The 21,214-nt window shown below is 39.3% G+C and overlaps 1 protein-coding gene across 4 annotated transcripts in view; it reads left to right on the top strand.

Moving 5' to 3' along the window:
* Positions 1-2,167: 2,167 nt before the first annotated feature.
* The window catches only part of ripor1 (RHO family interacting cell polarization regulator 1), a 124,330-nt gene continuing 105,283 nt past the window's right edge, over positions 2,168-21,214 (top strand). For 3 of the 4 annotated variants that reach the window (XM_063004109.1, XM_063004105.1, XM_063004110.1), the window contains exon 1: positions 10,013-10,052. In XM_063004109.1, coding sequence (XP_062860179.1) covers positions 10,016-10,052 — 37 coding nt within the window. In that variant the 5' untranslated portion in view covers positions 10,013-10,015. Of the gene's footprint in view, positions 2,245-10,012; positions 10,053-21,214 lie in introns of those variants that run through there. The other variant, XM_063004108.1, reaches the window with a different exon arrangement.

Here is a 21,214-nt window from a genome sequence, read left to right as displayed (position 1 = left end):
CTAAAGGCAATGCGGATAATCTACCCACTGGCATGTTTTCAAGGAGAAGGGGGAGGGAGCGTTAATTACCCAAAGGAATGAAAGAGCAGGCCAAATTCCTTGCATATTATGACCAGAGGCTAAGAATAAACCCAGGTGTCCATGACACTTTGTGTCTTACTACCTAGAAACTAAAATGTATTAACTAAATTGTCTGTGGTAATTGTGTATAGGCTACATACAGTGTATCACAAAAGTGAGTACACCCCTCACATTTCTGCAGATATTTAAGTATATCTTTTCATGGTACAACACTGACAAAATGACACTTTGACACAATGAAATGTCTGTGTGCAGCTTATATAACAGTGTAAATTTATTCTTCCCTCAAAATAACTCAATATACAGCCATTAATGTCTAAACCACCGGCAACAAAAGTGAGTACACCCCTAAGAGACTACACCCCTAAATGTCCAAATTGAGCACTGCTTGTCATTTTCCCTCCAAAATGTCATGTGATTTGTTAGTGTTACTAGGTCTCAGGTGTGCATAGGGAGCAGGTGTGTTCAATTTAGTAGTACAGCTCTCACACTCTCTCATACTGGTCACTGAAAGTTCCAACATGGCACCTCATGGCAAAGAACTCTCTGAGGATCTTAAAAGACGAATTGTTGCGCTACATGAAGATGGCCAAGGCTACAAGAAGATTGCCAACACCCTGAAACTGAGCTGCAGCACAGTGGCCAAGATCATCCAGCGTTTTAAAAGAGCAGGGTCCACTCAGAACAGACCTCGCGTTGGTCGTCCAAAGAAGCTGAGTGCACGTGCTCAGCGTCACATCCAACTGCTGTCTTTGAAAGATAGGCGCAGGAGTGCTGTCAGCATTGCTGCAGAGATTGAAAAGGTGGGGGGTCAGCCTGTCAGTGCTCAGACCATACGCCGCACACTACATCAAATTGGTCTGCATGGCTGTCACCCCAGAAGGAAGCCTCTTCTGAAGTCTCTACACAAGAAAGCCCGCAAACAGTTTGCTGAAGACATGTCAACAAAGGACATGGATTACTGGAACCATGTCCTATGGTCTGATGAGACCAAGATTAATTTGTTTGGTTCAGATGGTCTCAAGCATGTGTGGCAGCAATCAGGTGAGGAGTACAAAGATAAGTGTGTCATGCCTACAGTCAAGCATGGTGGTGGGAATGCCATGGTCTGGGGCTGCATGAGTGCAGCAGGTGTTGGGGAGTTACATTTCATTGAGGGACACATGAACTCCAATATGTACTGTGAAATACTGAAGCAGAGCATGATCCCCTCCCTCCGGAAACTGGGTCGCAGGGCAGTGTTCCAGCATGATAATGACCCCAAACACACCTCTAAGACGACCACTGCTTTATTGAAGAGGCTGAGGGTAAAGGTGATGGACTGGCCAAGCGTGTCTCCAGACCTAAATCCAATAGAACATCTTTGGGGCATCCTCAAGCGGAAGGTGGAGGAGCGCAAAGTCTCGAATATCCGCCAGCTCCGTGATGTCGTCATGGAGGAGTGGAAAAGCATTCCAGTGGCAACCTGTGAAGCTCTGGTAAACTCCATGCCCAGGAGAGTTAAGGCAGTTCTGGGAAATAATGGTGGCCACACAAAATATTGACACTTCAGGAACTTTCACTAAGGGGTGTACTCACTTTTGTTGCCGGTGGTTTAGACATTAATGGCTGTATATTGAGTTATTTTGAGGGAAGAATAAATTTACACTGTTATATAAGCTGCACACAGACTACTTTTCATTGTGTCAAAGTGTCATTTTGTCAGTGTTGTCCCATGAAAAGATATACTTAAATATCTGCAGAAATGTGAGGGGTGTACTCACTTTTGTGATACACTGTATGTGTTTTGTGTTGTGAGATTAGGCTGAACTCTATTTTATTTAGCATTTCCTGAGGTAAAAATAATCATGTAGTGGGCGTTAGTCATTCACTAACAGTGGGCAGATAGTCTGCTTGGGGTGGAAATTTCAGTGAAATTTGTTTAGGTTTCATTATAAAGTGGTTATTTTTGCGGAACCTCCCGCTTCTGCTGTTAACAGGGAGGAGAAAAAAGAGAAGAGAGGAGATAAACAGGCGGAACGGTGGTGGTTAGAAACTAACACTTGTTTCAGACCCTGTGCATGTCGCCCTACAACTTCCCCCTCACATTACCCAGGACTTTCGGACCCTGATTGTAGCAACGTTAAACGAATTTCGGGGGAATTAATGTTATCAATAACTAAGGTAAGATCATCTTAACTTTTCGCGTGTTACCTTGTGTTTTTAATATTATTAATTATTTTATTTTTTGCACCTGTGACAACTGTGACAAAAAAGGTGGCGTTTGTGTTGGTGGCTGATTTGGTTTCGTACACGTTAAACCACCAGTCAATAATTCACTGTTCTCTGCGCTGTCCATTACTAATAAGGAGAATTGTTGTGTACCAGGCTGAGATGTTACCGTTAACTCTGGCTCCTGTTCAGTTTATTAATCACCCTCCATTCACACCTACACTTTGAATTCTAACGCGAACAATCACAAATGCGAATTTGTCTTTACATTGCGCCTGGCATTGAGGTTCAAGCAGTAGCTCATCACGCCAAACCAGTATGCTTCCGCAGGGTTAAAAAGTGCCTTTTAAAGTGGTGGAATATTGACAACCACACAAGCGGAAACAAAGAAATAGACTTGTGAAAAAGATCATTTTACAAATATACACAGATGTCAGAAAAATTTAACATCGTGAAGAGCACAGATACACAAAAATAGCATTTAAATGGGGTAAGTGATTTTGTCTTGATATCTAATATAAAATGTTAGGGGTTTTTCTGTCTAGTAGTCACTTGCCATTCTTGGTGTTTGGAAAATAGAAAATATAACACAAAATATTCCTTAAATGTCTCTTTTATTTTCGAAGCTGGAATAAACATAGTTGCTAAATAGTTTAAAAAAAATATATATAAATAAATCAGCCCAATAAACTAGCAATGTTAAAACCATTTTGTGTCCCTGAATAATTCTAAAATAGTTTTGTATTACAACATTTTATACAACATATTCTAATAAATAAAGAACATCTATACAAATAAGTAGACAAAGATATAGCTTTATTTAGCTGGAAATTTAACGTTTCTTCCTGCAACATGGTTTACACCTGGTTTTGGGAGACAGACACAATTAGGCGCAAAAAAAATCTTTATCCTTTTTGTATGGACTTCCTAATTTCCATCAAAGTTTTTGCATTTTCCCAAATGCAAAATTTTTGCAGAGTAGGTAGAAGAGTTGGATACAAATGGGGTTCAAAGACCCTAGTACATCTTGCCCTGAAATATATACCATTACAATAAGATTATTAAATAAAAAAGAAATACTAAATTTACAATGTTACGAAATGTATTAATGTGCATTCGGATGAATTAAGTGAAATAAACTCCGGTTATTTTGGGTTATTTTCCCTACCTTTTAAATACATGCAGAAGGTAGATCGTTTTGGAGCTACTAAAACTTGCTTTAAGTGTGTGTTTGCTCTGAGATGGACTGACAAAACTTTCTGGGGCCTTTCCTGCCTTTCGCCCTGTGAATGAGACCTACTGTGACCCTGACCAGGATAAAGCTGTGGTAAAAACTTTGAGTTACTTGGAGAGTTTCTACACCCTGCAACAAACTCCTCTGCTAAAAAATAAATAAACAAAACTAAAGACACTCGCCTAAAGAGCACACAAGCAATTTGTCGTGTTAAAAACAAAGTAGATCTGTCTGGCAGTAAGCTGGTCATGGTTGGGAAAAGGGTTAAGTATATGATCTAAGAGCATCATACCCAAAGTGAGGTGGCAGTATCAAGATGAATCATTATGATACAGGGCTTGTTTACTTTCAGTACATGCTCGCACAAACTACCTAATCCAAATTAGACATTAAAGGAAAGTTAGCTGCTTAAAAACTATGTTCAGAGACCTGTAAAGAACTTTAAAACCAATACCGTACTATTTCTGTACACACATCACTAGTGCTTTGTAATGGCTTAGTCTACATAATACATTCTCAGGTACAGAAAAAGCGGGTAAATGTATAATTGAGGCATCTATGGCTGATAGCCTTGGTTTTTCTTTTACAGGACCTTATCTCTGTTCTGCATGTGTTTTTTGTGTTTGCTGTGTTTTACATTGAGTCATGTTGTTTCCTCCCATCTATCAGTAAGATCAGTAGCATTGTATTTTATTGATTTTTCTGTATGGTATACAGAGGATTCTTTTCAACACTATTGATCTTTCAACACATATTGTTTTGTTGCTGTTCTATCATAGAAAGATAGTAGGCAGGCATATCCAAGGTTATTTTTACTGACCTTTGAGGTCAAAGGTCAATGAACTCTGATGGCTTTCTTGGATGGCGCTCTCTATTTTAGAGCCTTAAGCTGAGATGATTATCTTCGGGTTGCATGGACACATAGGGCTTGACCTAGGAATGTATGATGGGGTAACCGAGTCAGTTTCTTTAAAAATATGCAGTTCCCATCAGAAATTATGGTACATTTTATGTACTCATCTAGAAAATCACTGCCAACCAAGAGAAACATTAGTAAGTAAGTTTGTCTTACATTTGCTTATAAAACACATTTTAAATCTGGGTGCCATTCCAATGTTTTTTTTTTTTTAACTGTATAATTTTTTTGTTATCAGTCCATGTTTGTGTTTGTGTCCCTGTCTTTGCTGAGAAGCACCTCATGGCATGATGCTGCCACCACCAGGTTTCACTATAGGCAGAGTGCGAATTATTCAGAACTAAATATTATGTATGTGAATTGTTATTATTATTATTATTATTACTTTATGCTATGTATATAATTATTACATAAAATATTTTCCCTGGGATAAAGTATATATTTTGCCTCTGTCCCAACTTTTTGGAGTGTGTTGCAGACATCAAATTCAAAATGTGTTTCTAGATACAAAATATAAAAGCATGTGTTTCTAGGTATGAAAACATTGGAAATCTTTTCTTTCTACTTTTATCAGTTAAATAAAGATTTAAAAGAATTAACAAATAACTAATTGGTTTTTTTATTATGTTTTACAAAATGAGTGGGAATATGTGTGTAAAGGGGGGGGGGGTTGTGAAAATATGTATGAGATATATACATTTATGTAAAGTATAGTAGATAAATAAGTAGTAAATAATAAATAAATACAACCCTAAATCAGAAAAAGTTGGGACAGCATGGAAAATGCAAATAATAAAAAAACACAGAGTTTCTTACATTTACTTTGACTTTTATTTGATTGCAGACAGGATGAACCTGAGATATTTCATGTTTTGTCTGCTCAACTTCATTTCATTTATTAATAAACATCCATTCCTGCATTTCAGGCCTGCAGCACATTCCAAAAAAAGTGGGGACAGTAAAGCATTTACCACTTTGTAATGTTGCCATTCCTTTTCACCACACTTAAAAGACGTTTTGGCACCAAGGACACCAAGAGATTTAGTGTTTCAGCTTTATTGTGTCCCATTCTTCCTGCAAACATGTCTTAAGATGTATTACAGTACGGGGTTGTCGCGTTTTTCGTTTCAAAATTCTCCACACATTCTCTGTTGGGGACAGGTCAGGACTGCAGGCAGGCCCATCCAGTACCCGTACCCTCTTCTTCCACAGCCATGCCTTAGTAATGCCAGTAATGTGTGCAGCATGTGGGTTTGCATTGTGTTGTTGAAAAATGCATGGACGTCCCTGGAAAAGATGACGTCTTGACGGCAGCATATGTTGCTCTAAGATCTCTATGTACTTTTCTGCATTAATGCTGCCATCACAGAAGTGTAAGAGAAGTCGACACCGCTTCTGTACATGGTTAACATAAGGCTTCTTTTTTGCGCAGTAAAGGTTTAAGTGGCATTTGGCCTGTAACTCTGTATTGTAGTGCTTTACAAAGGTTTGCAAAGTAATCCCTTACCCATGTGGTTATATCAGATATTTTTAGTGGCGGTTTTTGATGCAGTGGCGTCTGAGGGATCGAAGATCACAGGCGTTCAGCTTAAGCTTGCGTCCTTTGCCTTTATACACTGAAATTCCTCCAGATTCCTTGAATCGTTTAATGATATTATGCACTGTAGAGGGAGAAATATGCAAATCCCTTCCAATCTTTCTTTTAATCATTTTCTCACGCATTTGTTGACAAACTGGAGATCCTCTGGCCATCTTTGCTCATCAAAAACTCAGTCTTTCCTGGATGCTGCTTTTGTACCAAACCATGATTACAATCACCTGTTAACATCACCTGTTTGGAATCACATCATTATTTACTTTTTACTTTTTACATTTTTTTTACCTCATTACTAGCATTATAATTGCCCTCGTCCCAACTTTTTTTGGAATGTGTTGCAGGCCTGAAATGCAGAAATGTAGTTATATTAACAAATGAAATTAAGTTGAGCAGACAAAACATAAAATATGTTGGGTTTAAACTGTCTGCAATCAAATAAAAGCAAAGTACCGTAAATGTAAGGAACTCTGCATTTTTATTTTATTTGCATTTTCCATACTGTCCCAACTCTTTGATTGATTGATTGATTTGGGGTTGTAAATAAGTAAATGGCTCCAGTGTGTAGTCAATGTTGTAGTGTGGAGGTGTAGTGTTAATGGTGTGGAGTTCAGCAAAGTGACCGAAGCGGAAAAGAACCTGAGCTTACTGGACCTGGTACATATGATACTGTGTCTTCCCCAGATAGTCACAGTGGAGCTGTCGTTCCACAGTCCACTGTGTTCAGGGAAAGGTTGTTTGGAAAACACCACACCGCTAGGTGTTGGATCTTCTCCCTGTAGGCTGAATCATTGTTGTCATTAATGTGGTCGACCACTGTGGGGTTGTCTGTTACTTAGTATGATCACATACGTAGATCCATAGACAGTTCCTTGGAACTTCCTGAGTAGATTGTGGGTCTGTATAGAAGGAAAAGGGTTTGAATATTTCTGTGAGTAAGGGAATACTCATGCATTTAAGAAGTCTTCATGCATTGTGCATTCTTTAATGGTGTTAAAGAAATCATTATAGTTGAATAAATGAAATGTCTTTTTGCATGGTTAGTATTTGTGCATTTTATTATAGTATGCTTAGCATCTTTCATGATAATAAAGATTAGATAACATACACAATTTAGAGACCAACAAAGAAGCTTACTGTCAAACAATTTTCTATTTCATATTCAGTAATCTCTTGCAGTAAAAAAAATGTCATGGATTGGTACACTGTTATGCTTTGGTACAGCTGAAGTCAAAAGTTAATTTACACTTGTAAGAGACATGTATGCCATGGTGTAGGATTTTATTGATTTCTGCACCTGTTCTTTCTATTTTAATATTTTTGAAATATTTAAAAATCCATTCAGTGGCTTAACTTGACATTATGATTGAATACAGCTGATGACTTGTCTGTGGCTATATAAATAGGGCTAGTTTGACTGCATTCACTAAAGTGAGCCACTATAACAGTGGAGGGGCCTAGGAAGGTCTGTGCAGATATCAGAAATGTAATCCTGGATTCATACACATCCACGATCAGGCATAACATTATGACCACCTTTCTAATATTGTGTTGGTCCCCAGTTTGCTGCCCCATAAACAACAAACTGTGATGCACTGTGTATTCTGACACCTTTCTATCAGAACCAGCATTAACTTCTTCAGCAATTTGAGCTACAGTAGCTTGTCTGTTGGAGCCTTCTCTCCCCACGTGCATCAATGAGCCTTGCCCATAACCCTGTCGCCGATTTACCACTGTTCCTTCCTTGGACCACTTTTAATAGATACTGACCACTGCAGACCGGGAACACCCCACAAGAGCTGCAGTTTTGGAGCTGCTCTGACCCAGTCGTCTAGCCATCACAATTTGGCCCATGTCAAACTTGCTCAAATCCTTACCCTTGCCCATTTTTCCTGCTTCTAACTCAACTTTGAGGATGAAATGTTCACTTGCTGCCTAATATAGCCCACCCACTAACAGGTGCTGTGATGAAGAGATAATCAGTGTTATTCACTTCACCTCTTAGTGGTCATAATGTTATGTCTGGTAGGTGTAGTTACTTGGAGGCATTTCTAAACGATTCAGGTCCCAAGATGATTTGAACCGACAATTGTTTGTAGGTACAAAGTACATTAAATAGTGCTGTATTTGCCAAGGTTGAAAAAAAAAACCAATTTGTTTAGTTAAGAGTAAATTTGTCTGGATAGTTGGATAGATGTCTAAAAGACTTAAATATTCTTTAAAAAATTTTAACTGAAGTAAAAAAGATAAGATCCCAATGATTTGTATAGCAAACATATGCATTGTATGCATTCACATGCTGTTTTAGTGGTGTGCTTTCATACACTTATTTACCTTCCCGACAGGCAGTTCAGTCCATATTTCCACCCCTCAATGTATGAGTAACATCACTGACAAAGTGCCAATAAGCACCATAGGCAGGGCAGATTCATTACAGCCGAAAAAAAGTTACTGTTTCTGATTTTTGAAACTGATTTTGAAACTGGGTGTGTTTTTATGAAATTCCTGTGTATTTGCTGATAAGATAAGCTGGTTCTCTGAAATGAGGTACAGACTGCACAGTATTTAAACATACCAGGTGGGAGTTATTTAGCAATGGGGACTGTGTCTCTGTGATGTGTCATGGTCAACTTTCTTTTATTCTTTTTCTAGCTCTGGCTTGCACAGTCTTTTTTAAGTGTTCTTATCTACATGCAACATGATCTGTTTGCATCCCTGATGTACCTGTAGAAAAGCCTACTACTGCAGAATATATCCTGGTCGTATAATGAATTACACTTTTTTTTACCAGATCTTGTATAAACAAAAAAAGTTTTCTTATCAGTACATAAAAAAAAAACAATTTGTTAAAGCGGTGTTGAGAGTATTTCTCAAACTGTAAGATATAAAATAATATCTAATTATTTCAATTCATATTTTACCACCGCTTTATCCTGGTCACTGGGCACTGCATGTAGTCTGCATGGTGTCTGCAAGTAAACACTCGACCGACTGATAACACTGATGGTGATTTGAACCCTGGATCCCAGCGGTACTGGGCTAGCATTATTTACCACACTATGTAACTACAAACCCCATTTTCAGAAAAGTTGGTGCATTTTGAAAAATGCAATAAAATGAAAATTTTGTGGTTTGTTATTTCTATTGAATCCTTATTTAACTGACAAAAGTACAAAAACAATTTCAATGTTTTTACTGATCAAATTGTGTTTTGTAAATATAAACACATTGATGCTTACAACTCACTCCATAAAAATGGGACAGAGGCATGTTTACCCCTGTGTGTCATCACCTTTCCTATAAATTCGACTTTTTAATGGTTTGGAAACTGAGGACACTTATTGTTGCAGATTGCAAGTGGAATGTTTGCCCATTTCTTGCTTGATACATGACTTCAGCTGTTCTACAGTCGGTGGTTGTCAGTCGAATTCATGTTGTTATGCTGCACCATATATTTTCTTCTTCTTTTTTTTTTACTGCATTTTCTCCCCTTTTTTTCCCTTTAGCACGTCCAATTGCCTGATTGCGTCATGCTTCCTCTCCACCAATGCCGATCCCTGCTCTGATTGAGGAAAACAAAGCTAAGCCACACCCTCACTGACACGTGGGCAGCATGCTGTATGCATCTTATCACCTACACTTTGACGAGTGCAGTGCAGCTCAGCGTTGTGTACGGAGAGACACACCCTGAGAGCACTCTTTTCACATCTCTGTGCAGGCGCCATCTATCAGCCAGCAGAGTCGTAATTGCACCAGTCAGGGGAAAGAGACCTCATCCGGAGCAGAGATTCAATACGATGTATTCGAGATCCCGGCTCTGGTTCCAGTGTGTGTTTTTACTGCTGCGCTACCTGAGCAGCCCCACACCATACATTTTCAATAGGAGACAGATCTAGACTGCAGGCAGGCCAGTCAAGCACATGTCTGGCATTGTCTTGCTAAAATAACCACATACTTTCTGGAAAAAGGCATCGACTTGATGAGAGCACATCTAAATATACACTTTCACATCAAAGGTACCTTCACATATATTCAAGTCTCCAATGCCATGAGCAATAATTTACCCCCATACCATAGTAGTTGTTGTCTTATGCAACTTTTTCTGATAACAGTCTAGATGGTCCTTTTTTTCTTTGTCACAAATTACTCAATGTCCTTTTTGTCCAGAAAACGAGCTGAAACGTGGACTCATCTGACCACTCATCTGAACATTTTTTCAATGTCTTTCAGTCCATCTGAGATGAGCTCAGGCCCAGAAAACTTAGTGGTGTTTCTGCATAGAATAAATGTTTTAGGTTGCATTTCTTGATAAGGGCTTGAAGGTCATTACTGCATTATTGCAAGTGCAGTAATGCAAGATGGCAGTCCATCTCAGGGTCTCGGGCATCCCCTTTCAGACATAAGCAATATTGTGTGTATGTAGATGCCCAACTGGCGGATAGCACTGTAGTGGGCTAGTGTAATTTAGTATATTAACATACATCCATAAATGAATGTTTGAGTGGAAATCACTGCAGATGACTACTGTTTTTGACATTAACATATTTCTATTCCAGGTGTTAACTTATGTGTGTTTGTACATTTTAAAGTGTAATGGCTTGCATACATGTTATGCTAGGTTAGTCTAAAGCAGACCTGGGCATTGTACGGCCCGCGGGCCACATCCGGCCCGCGAGACATCCCTAACCGGCCCGCATGAGGTTCGTGGCAATTAAAAATTTGACGTAAATAAATGTACATCAAACATGCAATATAACAGGATTGATTTTGACGGGAGCGCTGTGTCTTTAAATATCCGTTTCGTTTTACGTGTGAGAGTGTATCAGCTTCACCGTAATGCGAACACAACTGAGTGTGACTGACGGTCGAGTTTTTAACAAGACGTGAACTTCTGAAGTATTTATGTACTGAAGTCAGGTGTAAAGCTGTTTAACGATCACACTTTAGGGTTTAAATCGCTGTTATGGTACTAAACTGAGAAATACATGAACATGAACGATGCGGAGCGTCACACCTGAAGCTTCTCTAACTAAACTGCAAAAGCAACAAGGACTTTTTATAAAGTTTAACACATCCAGAACTGAAGCAGTCAGGACCAGCTTTGTGATTTTAATAAGAATATCCAACAATAACAAAGGACTGAAAAACAAATGTGGTAATTAGACTCAAAACAAAATAGTTTAAAAACATGCACATTTGTTCACATTAGTTTTTTTGGTTTTTTTGCATTTGTTTGTTTAAATAGTAAAATAATGTTGATGTTTTACTCTGCCTACTTCTAATTGTCTGATTGTAACATCTAAACATTAACAACTTATTAGAACTGCACAATTTACTGCTTTTAATAAAGAGTGGGCAGTTGTAGCCTAGTGCTTAAGGTACTGGACTAGTAACCAGAAGGTCGCTGGTTCAAGCCCCACCACCGCCAGGTTGCTGCTGGCCCTTAACCCTCAATTGCTCAGACTGTATACTGTAACTTTATTGTAAGTCACTTTGGATCAAGGCGTCTGCTAAATGCTGAAAATGTAAATAAAGAGATAAAATTAATATTGAGCAGAATTAAGTTCACCTTATTGGTCCGGCCCTCCACAACAGTCCCAGTTGCTTATGTGGCCCCTTCGAAAATTTAATTGCCCACCCCTGGTCTAAAGGGTTCCTTTGTAGTGTTCTATTAAGATGACACTAAGTGGAACTGGAAAAAAATGGTGATATAGAGCACTACTAAACATATTAGGTTAACTTTTATATCTTAATGAACTTTTCTGTTCATTTCAGTGTAAACACATACTGTATATAATAAATGTAAAAAAGGGTCTAGGGTAGCTCTGGACATAGAAGTTACAATTCTGTACTTCCATTTTGAGACTATAGATTACCTGTGTGTCAAAGCTTTTGTCTTTGTGTCCTTACTTGTTTTGCAATACAAATGATGTGTTTGTTCTGAAGCCCCCAAGGCATCTATAACAGCCTCCACTTTTCTAGTAAGGCTTTCCATAATATTTTAGAGTGTGCCTGGGAATGTTTGCTCTTTCAGTTACAAAAATATTTTCAAGTTCAGGTCCTAATATCGGTGTATTCATTTATTCATTTATATTAAAATTTATTTATATTGGGGCTATGTGCAGGACACTGGGATTTATCTACACCATACTTGATAAACTATGCACCTTGCTTGTGAACAGGGACACAGTCATACTGGAACAGAGAAGGCACCCTTCCAAAACTTTGTTGTTGCCACAATGTTAAAAGTATGTCATTTATTTTATATAATTGATTTTTTTACACTCGATACATGAACTTAAATGGGTATTTACATACTCTGGCCACAGATTGTATTTCTTTGCATTTAGCTAGATTTAAAGTTTTACGTTTTATGTTATTTATTAATACTGAGTTGGTACGCATTGCTAATTATATAAACAGTTTGCAGCCCCATATGTAACAGGCTCCACTGCAAGATATAGCTTAATCAAAAATAACAATAATTTTACTGATAGATTTATTTTCTTCATAGCTATTTTTATGCTATGCATTTACACTGCTCAAAAAAATTAAGGTAACACTTCAACACTTAGTCAGTTAAGTCAGTTAAACTTCAGGGATATCAATCTGCCCAGTTAGGAAGCATAAGCGAATCAAGTTCACCTGGTTTGGCGCAAATGAACATGACAACAGGTGCACTGGAGGGGCAACAGCAAGACAATCCCTCAAAAAAAGAATGGTTTTGCAGGTGGTGGCCATAGACAAATACTCTCCCCTTATCTTTCCTGCATGATTCTTCTCTAGTTTTGCGTTTTGCTAGTGTCCTTGTCATTACTGGTAGCATGAACCAGTACCTTCAGCCCTTTCAGGTTGCACAGGTAGTCCAGCTCCTCCAGGATGGCACATCCATACATGCTGTCACAAAAAGATTTGCTGTGTCTCCCAGCACAGTCTCAAGAGCATGAGTCTCAAGAGATACTAGGACACAGGTCGTTACTCGAGGAGAGCAGGACAGGGCCGTAGAAGGGCATTAACCCAGCTGCAGGACCGGTATCTGCTCCTTTGTGCGAGGAGGAACAGGAGGAGCACTGCCAGAGTCCTACAGTGACCTCCAGTGGGCTACTGGTGTGCATGTTTCTGAACAAACGTTGAGAAACAGACTCCAAAACGGTGACATGAGAGCCCAACGCCTTCTAGTGGGACCTGTACTCACAGCCCAGCACAGTGCAGCTCGATTGGCATTAGCCAGAGAACACCAGAATTGGCGGGTACAGTACTGGTGCCCCGTTCTCTTCACAGATGAGATCAGGTTCACACTGAGCACATGTGACAGACATGAAAGAGTCTGGAGACTTGGTGAGTGTTATGCTGCCTACAACATCATCCAGCATGACCGGTTTGGTGGTGGGTCAGTGATGGTCTTGTGGGGCATATTCCTGGAGGGTCGCACAAACCTCCACGTGATAGCCAACGGTACCCTGAATACTGTTAGGTATCAAGATGAAATCCTTAGAGCCATTGGGCCCTGGGTTTCTCCTGGTGCAAGACAATGCCCGGCCTCATGTGGCCAGAGTGTGTAGGCAGTTCCTGGACGATGAAGGCATTGATGCCATTGACTGACCCTCACGTTCCCAGACCTGAATCTAATTGATAACCTCTGGGACTTTATGTATCAGTGCATCCGACGCCGCCAAGTCCGCCACAGACTGTCCAAAAGCTCACTGATGCTCTGATCCAGGTCTGGGAGGACATCCCCCAGAACACCATCCGCCGTCTCATCAGGAGCATGCCCAGACGTTGCTGGGAGTACATACAGGCACGTGGGGGCCACACACACTACTAAGTAACATCATGAGTTGCCGTGATGAAATTCACAGAAATTGCATGAGCCTATGAATTCAATGTTTTTCTTTGATTTTTTGTATGCATTAGAGTCCAGCCCTCATGGGTTGATGATTGTGGTTTCCATTGACTGTTGTTGTAATTTTGTTTCTAACTTATTACACAATTTATATTAGTAAAGATTTTCAACTTGAATCTTTCGTTCATCGAGATCCGATGTGTGATTTAAGTGTTCCCTTAATTTTTTGAGCAGTGTATATGCAACCTATATTATTCTGTGTATTTAAATGAAGACATTGAAATAAAAAAAATATTGGTTTAACTTCCACACTCTACACAACACCAGTCTTTGTCCTTTCTGTGAATAAATAAAGTAAATGATTTTTCTCCCCTGGCACAGTAAAAGGCTTAGGCATCACATTTTGCATGTGGTTGATTTCGGTTCGCTCAATGACCCTGAAAGCTTAGCTCTTTCTACACTCTAGTTTGCCTTTCTCACACTGTCTTTTTTTCTCCAGGCCTGTTTGTTTTCTCATGACCTAGCTATTACTGATTCACTTCTAGTGATTCACGGATTCAGTGTAATTCACTTTTCTGCTATGGGTCTTTCAGTCGGCTAAACATGGACATATGTATATTAACACTTGGAGGGTAATTCCTTAAAATCAGGCCTCTGTTGTTGTGCAGACAGAGGGTTAATAACTATAAGTGCTGGAGCAGGCGGAGGGGAAAGTGCAGATGTCGAGGGTTAAGAGACTTGTGAAGCTTCACTTCCTGCTGAACTGCCAGAGTGACAAATGACAAAGTCATGGGTGGTGGCGAGTCTGTTTTTGTATGACTGTTCATGTGCCCTCTGATGCATGCGCAGTCCTATCGGACCCCTTCTTTACATCCGTGCTTCTGCACAGGCGTCTTGGTCTGCTAACCAGGGTCCTTGCATAGCGTTTGAAGACCCCACCCACTTGATCTCGTCATTTCCCCACCCAGCAGACACGGTGGCCAATTTCTGTCTGCTGCTGCAGGCACTGCCAATTGTGCTAGCTAGATGGCTCCCAGCCGAGAGCCGAGATTCGAACCGGGGTGTTCAGAATAACCCTTTTTATATGTATGATAATTTTTGTAATTATCATTTCTGTTGGTAACTGTTTCTTAGCCAAAGCTCTGCTATGCGTTGGCACCTCGTCCAGGGTGTTTCCTGGTGGAACTGCACCTGCCCTGATCCTGACCAACAACATATACTGATGCCCTATTAACGTCATGTGTTTGGATTGCTCTGCTGTTTTCATTTTGACTAACTCCCTTGCTTCATAGGTCAAATTCTTGTGGTTTATCAAAATGTTGTTTTTGGTTCATTCATTATTGTCTTAAGCATGTTCAAGTGTAACATAATAGCAAAGTGAATTTAGCTTAGCTGGAAACGTAATCTGGATTGCATTCAGTAATACACAAACAGCACAATGACAGGAAATGTGTGTTCAGATTTTCCCTTCTCTGATTTGAACTTAAACTGTCTGTGTGGGCCTGACACTTCCTGAGAAAAAGGGCATCATGGGTGGACACATCCTTCAACCTTTTTTTTTTTTAAATGACCCTGTTTAAGTGTTTGCCCTGGTCTGGATATCAAATTAATATTTAGCAGAACTGATACATAAGTTAAAATGTGCATGTGTTATGTATTTTATTTCACTTTTTCAACAGCAATGTAAAAACGTAAATCTGCATTTTAGGGCAACCTCACTAAGCTCCACAGTTACAAGCCAATCATATCTTCTATGCAAATTATTGACTAGTACATGACAAAGTATCTGAAAATCCTGGACCTTTCTACCCATAAGTAAAGCATAAGCTAGACTCTTTAGTTAACTTGTTAGCCACTTATTTGACAACCACACTGTTAATTGCGTAATGATTAAAAGAAATATGAAATTATTACCTCTTGACTGTGTAAATCTCTCATTCAAAAATGATTCGGACCCTACACTGTAGCACTTAAAAATTGTGGTCTGGTGCATCGTGTTTGCTACAATTGTTTTTTGCAGTGTAAATTGTTGTTTTTTGCAGTGTAAATTGTTGTTTGGCCATTGACTGGAAAGGCACATAGCTGGGTCTCTAAGGGTCCACAAATACAGGTCTAAGGGTCTGTCTGTGGATCTATGTGATTAAATCATGGCAAAGCATATATCAGGGCAATAATATAAAACAATATCTAAGATTTTAAGTGTTCCCTGGACCACAGTGCCCTCAATAATTTGAAGTAATTGAAGCTTGGTACAGTAGTGTTCAAAAAAATAGCAGTGACTTTAAAAAAGTGAATAAAGCACAAAATCATTATAATAACTTTTATTTCCATAAATGCAAACGCACTGAAAATACTACACTTTCAATTCTAAATCAAAACATTAACTAAATGTAGCCAGTTTGTGTTCATCCTTTACAGAAAGTTAAGAAAAATGAATATTAGGCTGTTCAAAAAAATAGCAGTGCCAGCATTTTTCTTTAAAAACTTAAAAAATGTATCTATAAACTGAAAAAAAATTTGAGGTTTCACTTTACTTTAAATTACTGAAGTAATATTGAGTGGCATAACAATTGTTTCCGAGATCTGTGTTGCATGGAGTCGACCAACTTCTGGCACCTCTGAACAGGTATTCCAGTGCAGGATGATTAAACTACATTCCACAGTTCTTCTGTAATTTTGGGTTTTGCCTCAAAAAAATGCGCTTCAGATATCAGCCCACAAGTTCTCTATGGGATTGAAGTCAGGGGATTGTGCTGGCCACTCTATTACCTCAATCTTGTTTGTCTGTAACCAAGATGTTTTGGGTCACTGTCATGTTGAAACACCCATTTTAAGGACATTTCTTCTTCGACATAGGGCAACATGATCTCCTCAAGTATTCTGATATATTTACACTGATCCATGATCCCTCGTATGCGATAAATAGGTGTAACACCATGGTATGAAAAACATCACCATATCATCATTTTGTACCACCATGCTTTACTGTCTTCACAGTGAACTTTGGCTTGAATTCAGTGCTCAGGGGTCGTCTGACATACTGTCTACGGCCACTAGACCCAAAAAGAACAATTTTGCTTTCATCAGTCCACAAATGTTGAGCCATTTCTCTTTGGACCAGTCAATGTGTTCCTTGGCAAATTTGAACCCATTCAGGACGTCTGTTTCTTAACAACGGGACTTTGTAAGGAGTTCTTGCTGGTAAATTGGCTTCACTTAATCATCTTCTGTACTCACTGGTAACTTCAGATGTTCCTTGATCTTTCTGGTGGTGATCATTGGCTGAGCCTTTGCCATTCTGGCTATTCTCTGATCCATTCGAACAGTAGTTCCACGCTTCCTTCTGCGTCTTTCAGGTTTTGGTTTTCACTTTAAGGCATTTTAGCTGAGCAGCCAATAATTTGCTGCACTTCTCTGTATGTTTTTTCCTCTACAATCAACTTTTTAATCAAAGTACGCTGTTCATCAGAACAATGTCTGGAACAACCCATTTTACCCAATATTTCAAAAGGAAATGCGCTATGACCAAGCTGTGCAACATTTGCCCCCCTCCTACCTTAAATAAGGGCCAAAATTGACACCCATTCTTCTGCAGAATGAATGACTTCACCAATTGAACTCCTCACTGCTATTATTTTGAACAACCCACTTTCAATCAATGCCTCGATTACTCAGAATGAGTGGGATGCATGTCCTAATTGTTGGGTTTGTTTTGTTGTCATTACTCTACTACACTTTCAAGTGAATTTTTTGCTATGTAGAAATATCACTTCTACTAGAAACAGTGATTCATCAGGTTAATGGTGTTGGACTGCTATTTTTTTGAACACCACTGTACAACCTTTAACCTTCCCAGATTCCCCAACTCCCCAAATTGGGCATCACCACAAGAAAGACCTTGGTCAGGGAGGTAAGAAGAAACCCAACCGTCACTCTAAAAGAGCTCCAAATGTCTTGTATAGAAGGAGGAAAACCGGTTTTCGTATTGGCAGTTAAAACAACACTGGAGAATTCAGACCAGGTCTCTGAATGTCCTTGAGTGGCCCAGCCAAAGCCCAGACTTTAATCCAGTTGTAAAATCTGTAAATAATCCTGAACATGGCAGTTCACAGATGCTTACCATCCAATCTGATGGAGCTTAGACAGAGAGGATCTGCCATAAAGAATGTGATGTATTCAAAAAGACTTGCAGCTGTAATTGCTGCCAATGTGGCTTATACAAAGTATTGAATAAACAGTCTAAATACTTTTGATTTCAGTTTTTGATTTTAATTAGCAAACATGTTTTTACTGGATCATAATGGGTAATTAAGCGCAGATTGATGGATACAATTGGTAATTCTATTCATTCAAAAATCCAAAACACAGTGTACATTACTTCAAGTGGTCTGACCGCTTTATGAATGAGCTGTAAATATAAATTTTTACATTTGACATTTGATTGGCTACTGTTTAACCCATTGAGAACATGACTGTGTATCTTTACTTTCAACCTGTGGAAAAAAATCATGTTTTACCACCCTTTTCATCCTGGTCAGGGTCGTGTTGGGTCTGGCTTCCCAGGAATCACTGAGCGCAGACCATCCCCTCAGACACACCCAATTATATCTTTATGAATACACCCGACCGGCCAATATCAGTGCTGGGAATTTGAAACCGGAATCCCAGTGGTAGTGGGCTGGCACAATTCATCTCTGTGCCACCAGAGTGCCTTTGGGAATATGACATTTTTATCATACATTATTCCTAAAAGTACAGCTCTTTATTTCTTCATTTCTTAAACAGTTCCTGAAATCTATGTGATTCCCAGAATAAGGCTCTGCTTATTCATATCATAAAAGCTAATATTATCAGTTCTTACATATGTATAAAAATTAATTTAGAAATGATTTGTAGAATGTGTGCTATAGTCTTATGAGCTACAAAATCATGTTCTGTGAGGGGGCTGTCGGTGCGAATACAAATGCAGGTTATGACTGAACCTAAGCCTGGATAAATAGGTAGTACATCAGTAAGGGCATAAAGCATAAAAACAGGCAAATGTGCTAGTTCTTTTGGGAGAATGGTGCTGAAGAAGGAGAAGAGGAAGGCCAAATAGAAGGATTATGGATGCAGTAAGGGATGACATGCCGTTGGTTGGTGTGAGATAGAAGAATGTTCAGAAGCAGGCAAGATGGAGATGAATGATCCACTGTGGCAATTCCTAAAGGGAGCAGCCAAAAGAAAAATAAGGTAGTAGCAGACCCTCTCGACAAAGGTTTTTATAGATCTCATTTCAGTTTATCCTGTGTAAGGTGTGTTTGTGCATCTCAAACATCTTTGTTAACATAGGATTTGCATCCCGCCCCAGGCCTTTAGGAAGTCTCTGAATACCTTTACTACAGTCATAAAGCCAGCAATAAACCTGGGTTAACTTAGGCTCTTCTACACAGTAGTCAACGCAGCTTATATGTCCACTAGAGGGCAGTGTTGCTTTAACATTTCTTTTCTCCCGCCCTTGTTGTAGTTCTCCAGCTCTAAGAACCAAACAGCTGTAGCAGAACATGTTTTTATGTATTTATTTATTTGTTTGTATATGTATTAATTTGAAGAAGAAAATAAACAATTGTATTGTAGGCTGTGGCGCTCAGGTTGCACAGTGGTAAGTTATTTTAGCCCACTACCACTTGGATCCAGGGTTCGAATCCCCAGAGGTGCTATCGGTTGGTCAGCCATCTACATACAGATGTGATCGGCTATGTGTGAGGGGGCGCGTCTAAGGCCCCATGATGGATTGCTGTCCTATCTCGGGTATGTTACTGTGTTGCTCCCAGTGATTTGAAAGAAACCGAACACACTGCGACTCTGACCAGGATATAGTGGTAATAAAATAAAAAAAAATGAAATGATAGCCTTGGTCATTTTAAAGAATGACTTAAGTGTCATTTTGAGGCAGGACTGTGTGTTAATGTGATTTGTCACTGCATTGTTTTTAAATGAATGGATTCAATGTGTTTTTGACTCATTTCGGGTCAATTTAAAGCAGCAAAAAATTTTTCACTTAATATTTAGTAATTTATTTATCCTGGTCAGGGTCGTGGCAGGTCTGGTTTTACCTCGAAGCACTGGGCTCAAGACAAGAAAACTCTTGATCGAAATCATTGTAGGGCTTCGGCCACCACCTCAGACATAACCTATCACGTCTGTGTAGACGCCTGGCCGGCCAATAGCACATCTGAAAACTGAAAGTGGATCTCAGCTGTGGTAGGCTGGCATAATATGCCACTGCACCTCCCGAACCAGGCTAACTCAAACATCAATGCCTGAACTTACGATTGGTATTTTGATTTAATGAGCACAATTTTCACAGACAAAATATTGTGAAAAGTTTTGGCTGAAGAGAGGAGGTTTTATGACTGCAAAGGCGCGGAACATGATTTTTTCCTAATGTTATTCCTCTCCCACTTAAACCTCCACTCCAACACCTGTGCAGACACCGTTCACCAACTATGAATGGATTCCTACATAATGGCTTATCACAGAAAGCCAATCTTTGCTCTTTGTGATCCACCTACGTGTCACCTCACATTTAATCACTGAGCTATTAAAAACAAAGCCAAACAGAGAGATCATCACAGATAATAACACAAATAGTAAAGGCATTCCTGCATTAAGGTTTTGTGTGTGTATGGATGCACATGTTCGTTCTCTGTCTGCTCAACAATATTAGAAATAGTGGTGGCTAAGTGGGTAGCATTGTTGCCTCACAGCAAGAAGGTCCTGGGTTCGATCCCCAGGTGGAGCGGTCCGTGTCCTTTCTGTGTGGAGTTTGCATGTTCTCCCCTTGTCCGCGTCGGTTTCCTCCGGGTAAATTGTCCATGACTGTGTTTGATATAACCTTGTGAACTGATGAACCTTGTGTAATGAGTAACTACTGTTTCTGTCATTAATGTAACCAAAGTGTAAAACATGACGTTTAAATCCTAATAAACAAACAAACATTATAATCATTTAATTGCACTTTATCTAAGCCTGCAACTGATTCTGTTCTTTAGGAAATAAAAGGCAAAAACCTGCAGTTATAGACGTTACAGGATAAGGGGCTTGTCACCACGGTGAACCAATCAGCTGTTATTTGCATAGCCGTTTTTACAAATGCATTTGACTAGAAAATGAATAAAAGCATTCTACAAAAATGTTTTGCATAAACGTTTGTTGAATTAATCAACTGCCCTAAGATTTAGGTCAAATGTTTTCTCAGTACATGCTTTGAATTGTTTAAATTGGACTTATTATACAGAGGCAGTCACTGAATACTGAAATGTTCCTTTAAGCTTTATCTTGGGTTTGGTTTGC

The sequence above is a fragment of the Trichomycterus rosablanca genome, chromosome 11 (assembly GCF_030014385.1).
Source record: "Trichomycterus rosablanca isolate fTriRos1 chromosome 11, fTriRos1.hap1, whole genome shotgun sequence".
NCBI lineage: Eukaryota > Metazoa > Chordata > Actinopteri > Siluriformes > Trichomycteridae > Trichomycterus > Trichomycterus rosablanca.
This window is presented reverse-complemented; position numbering and strand designations above follow the sequence as displayed.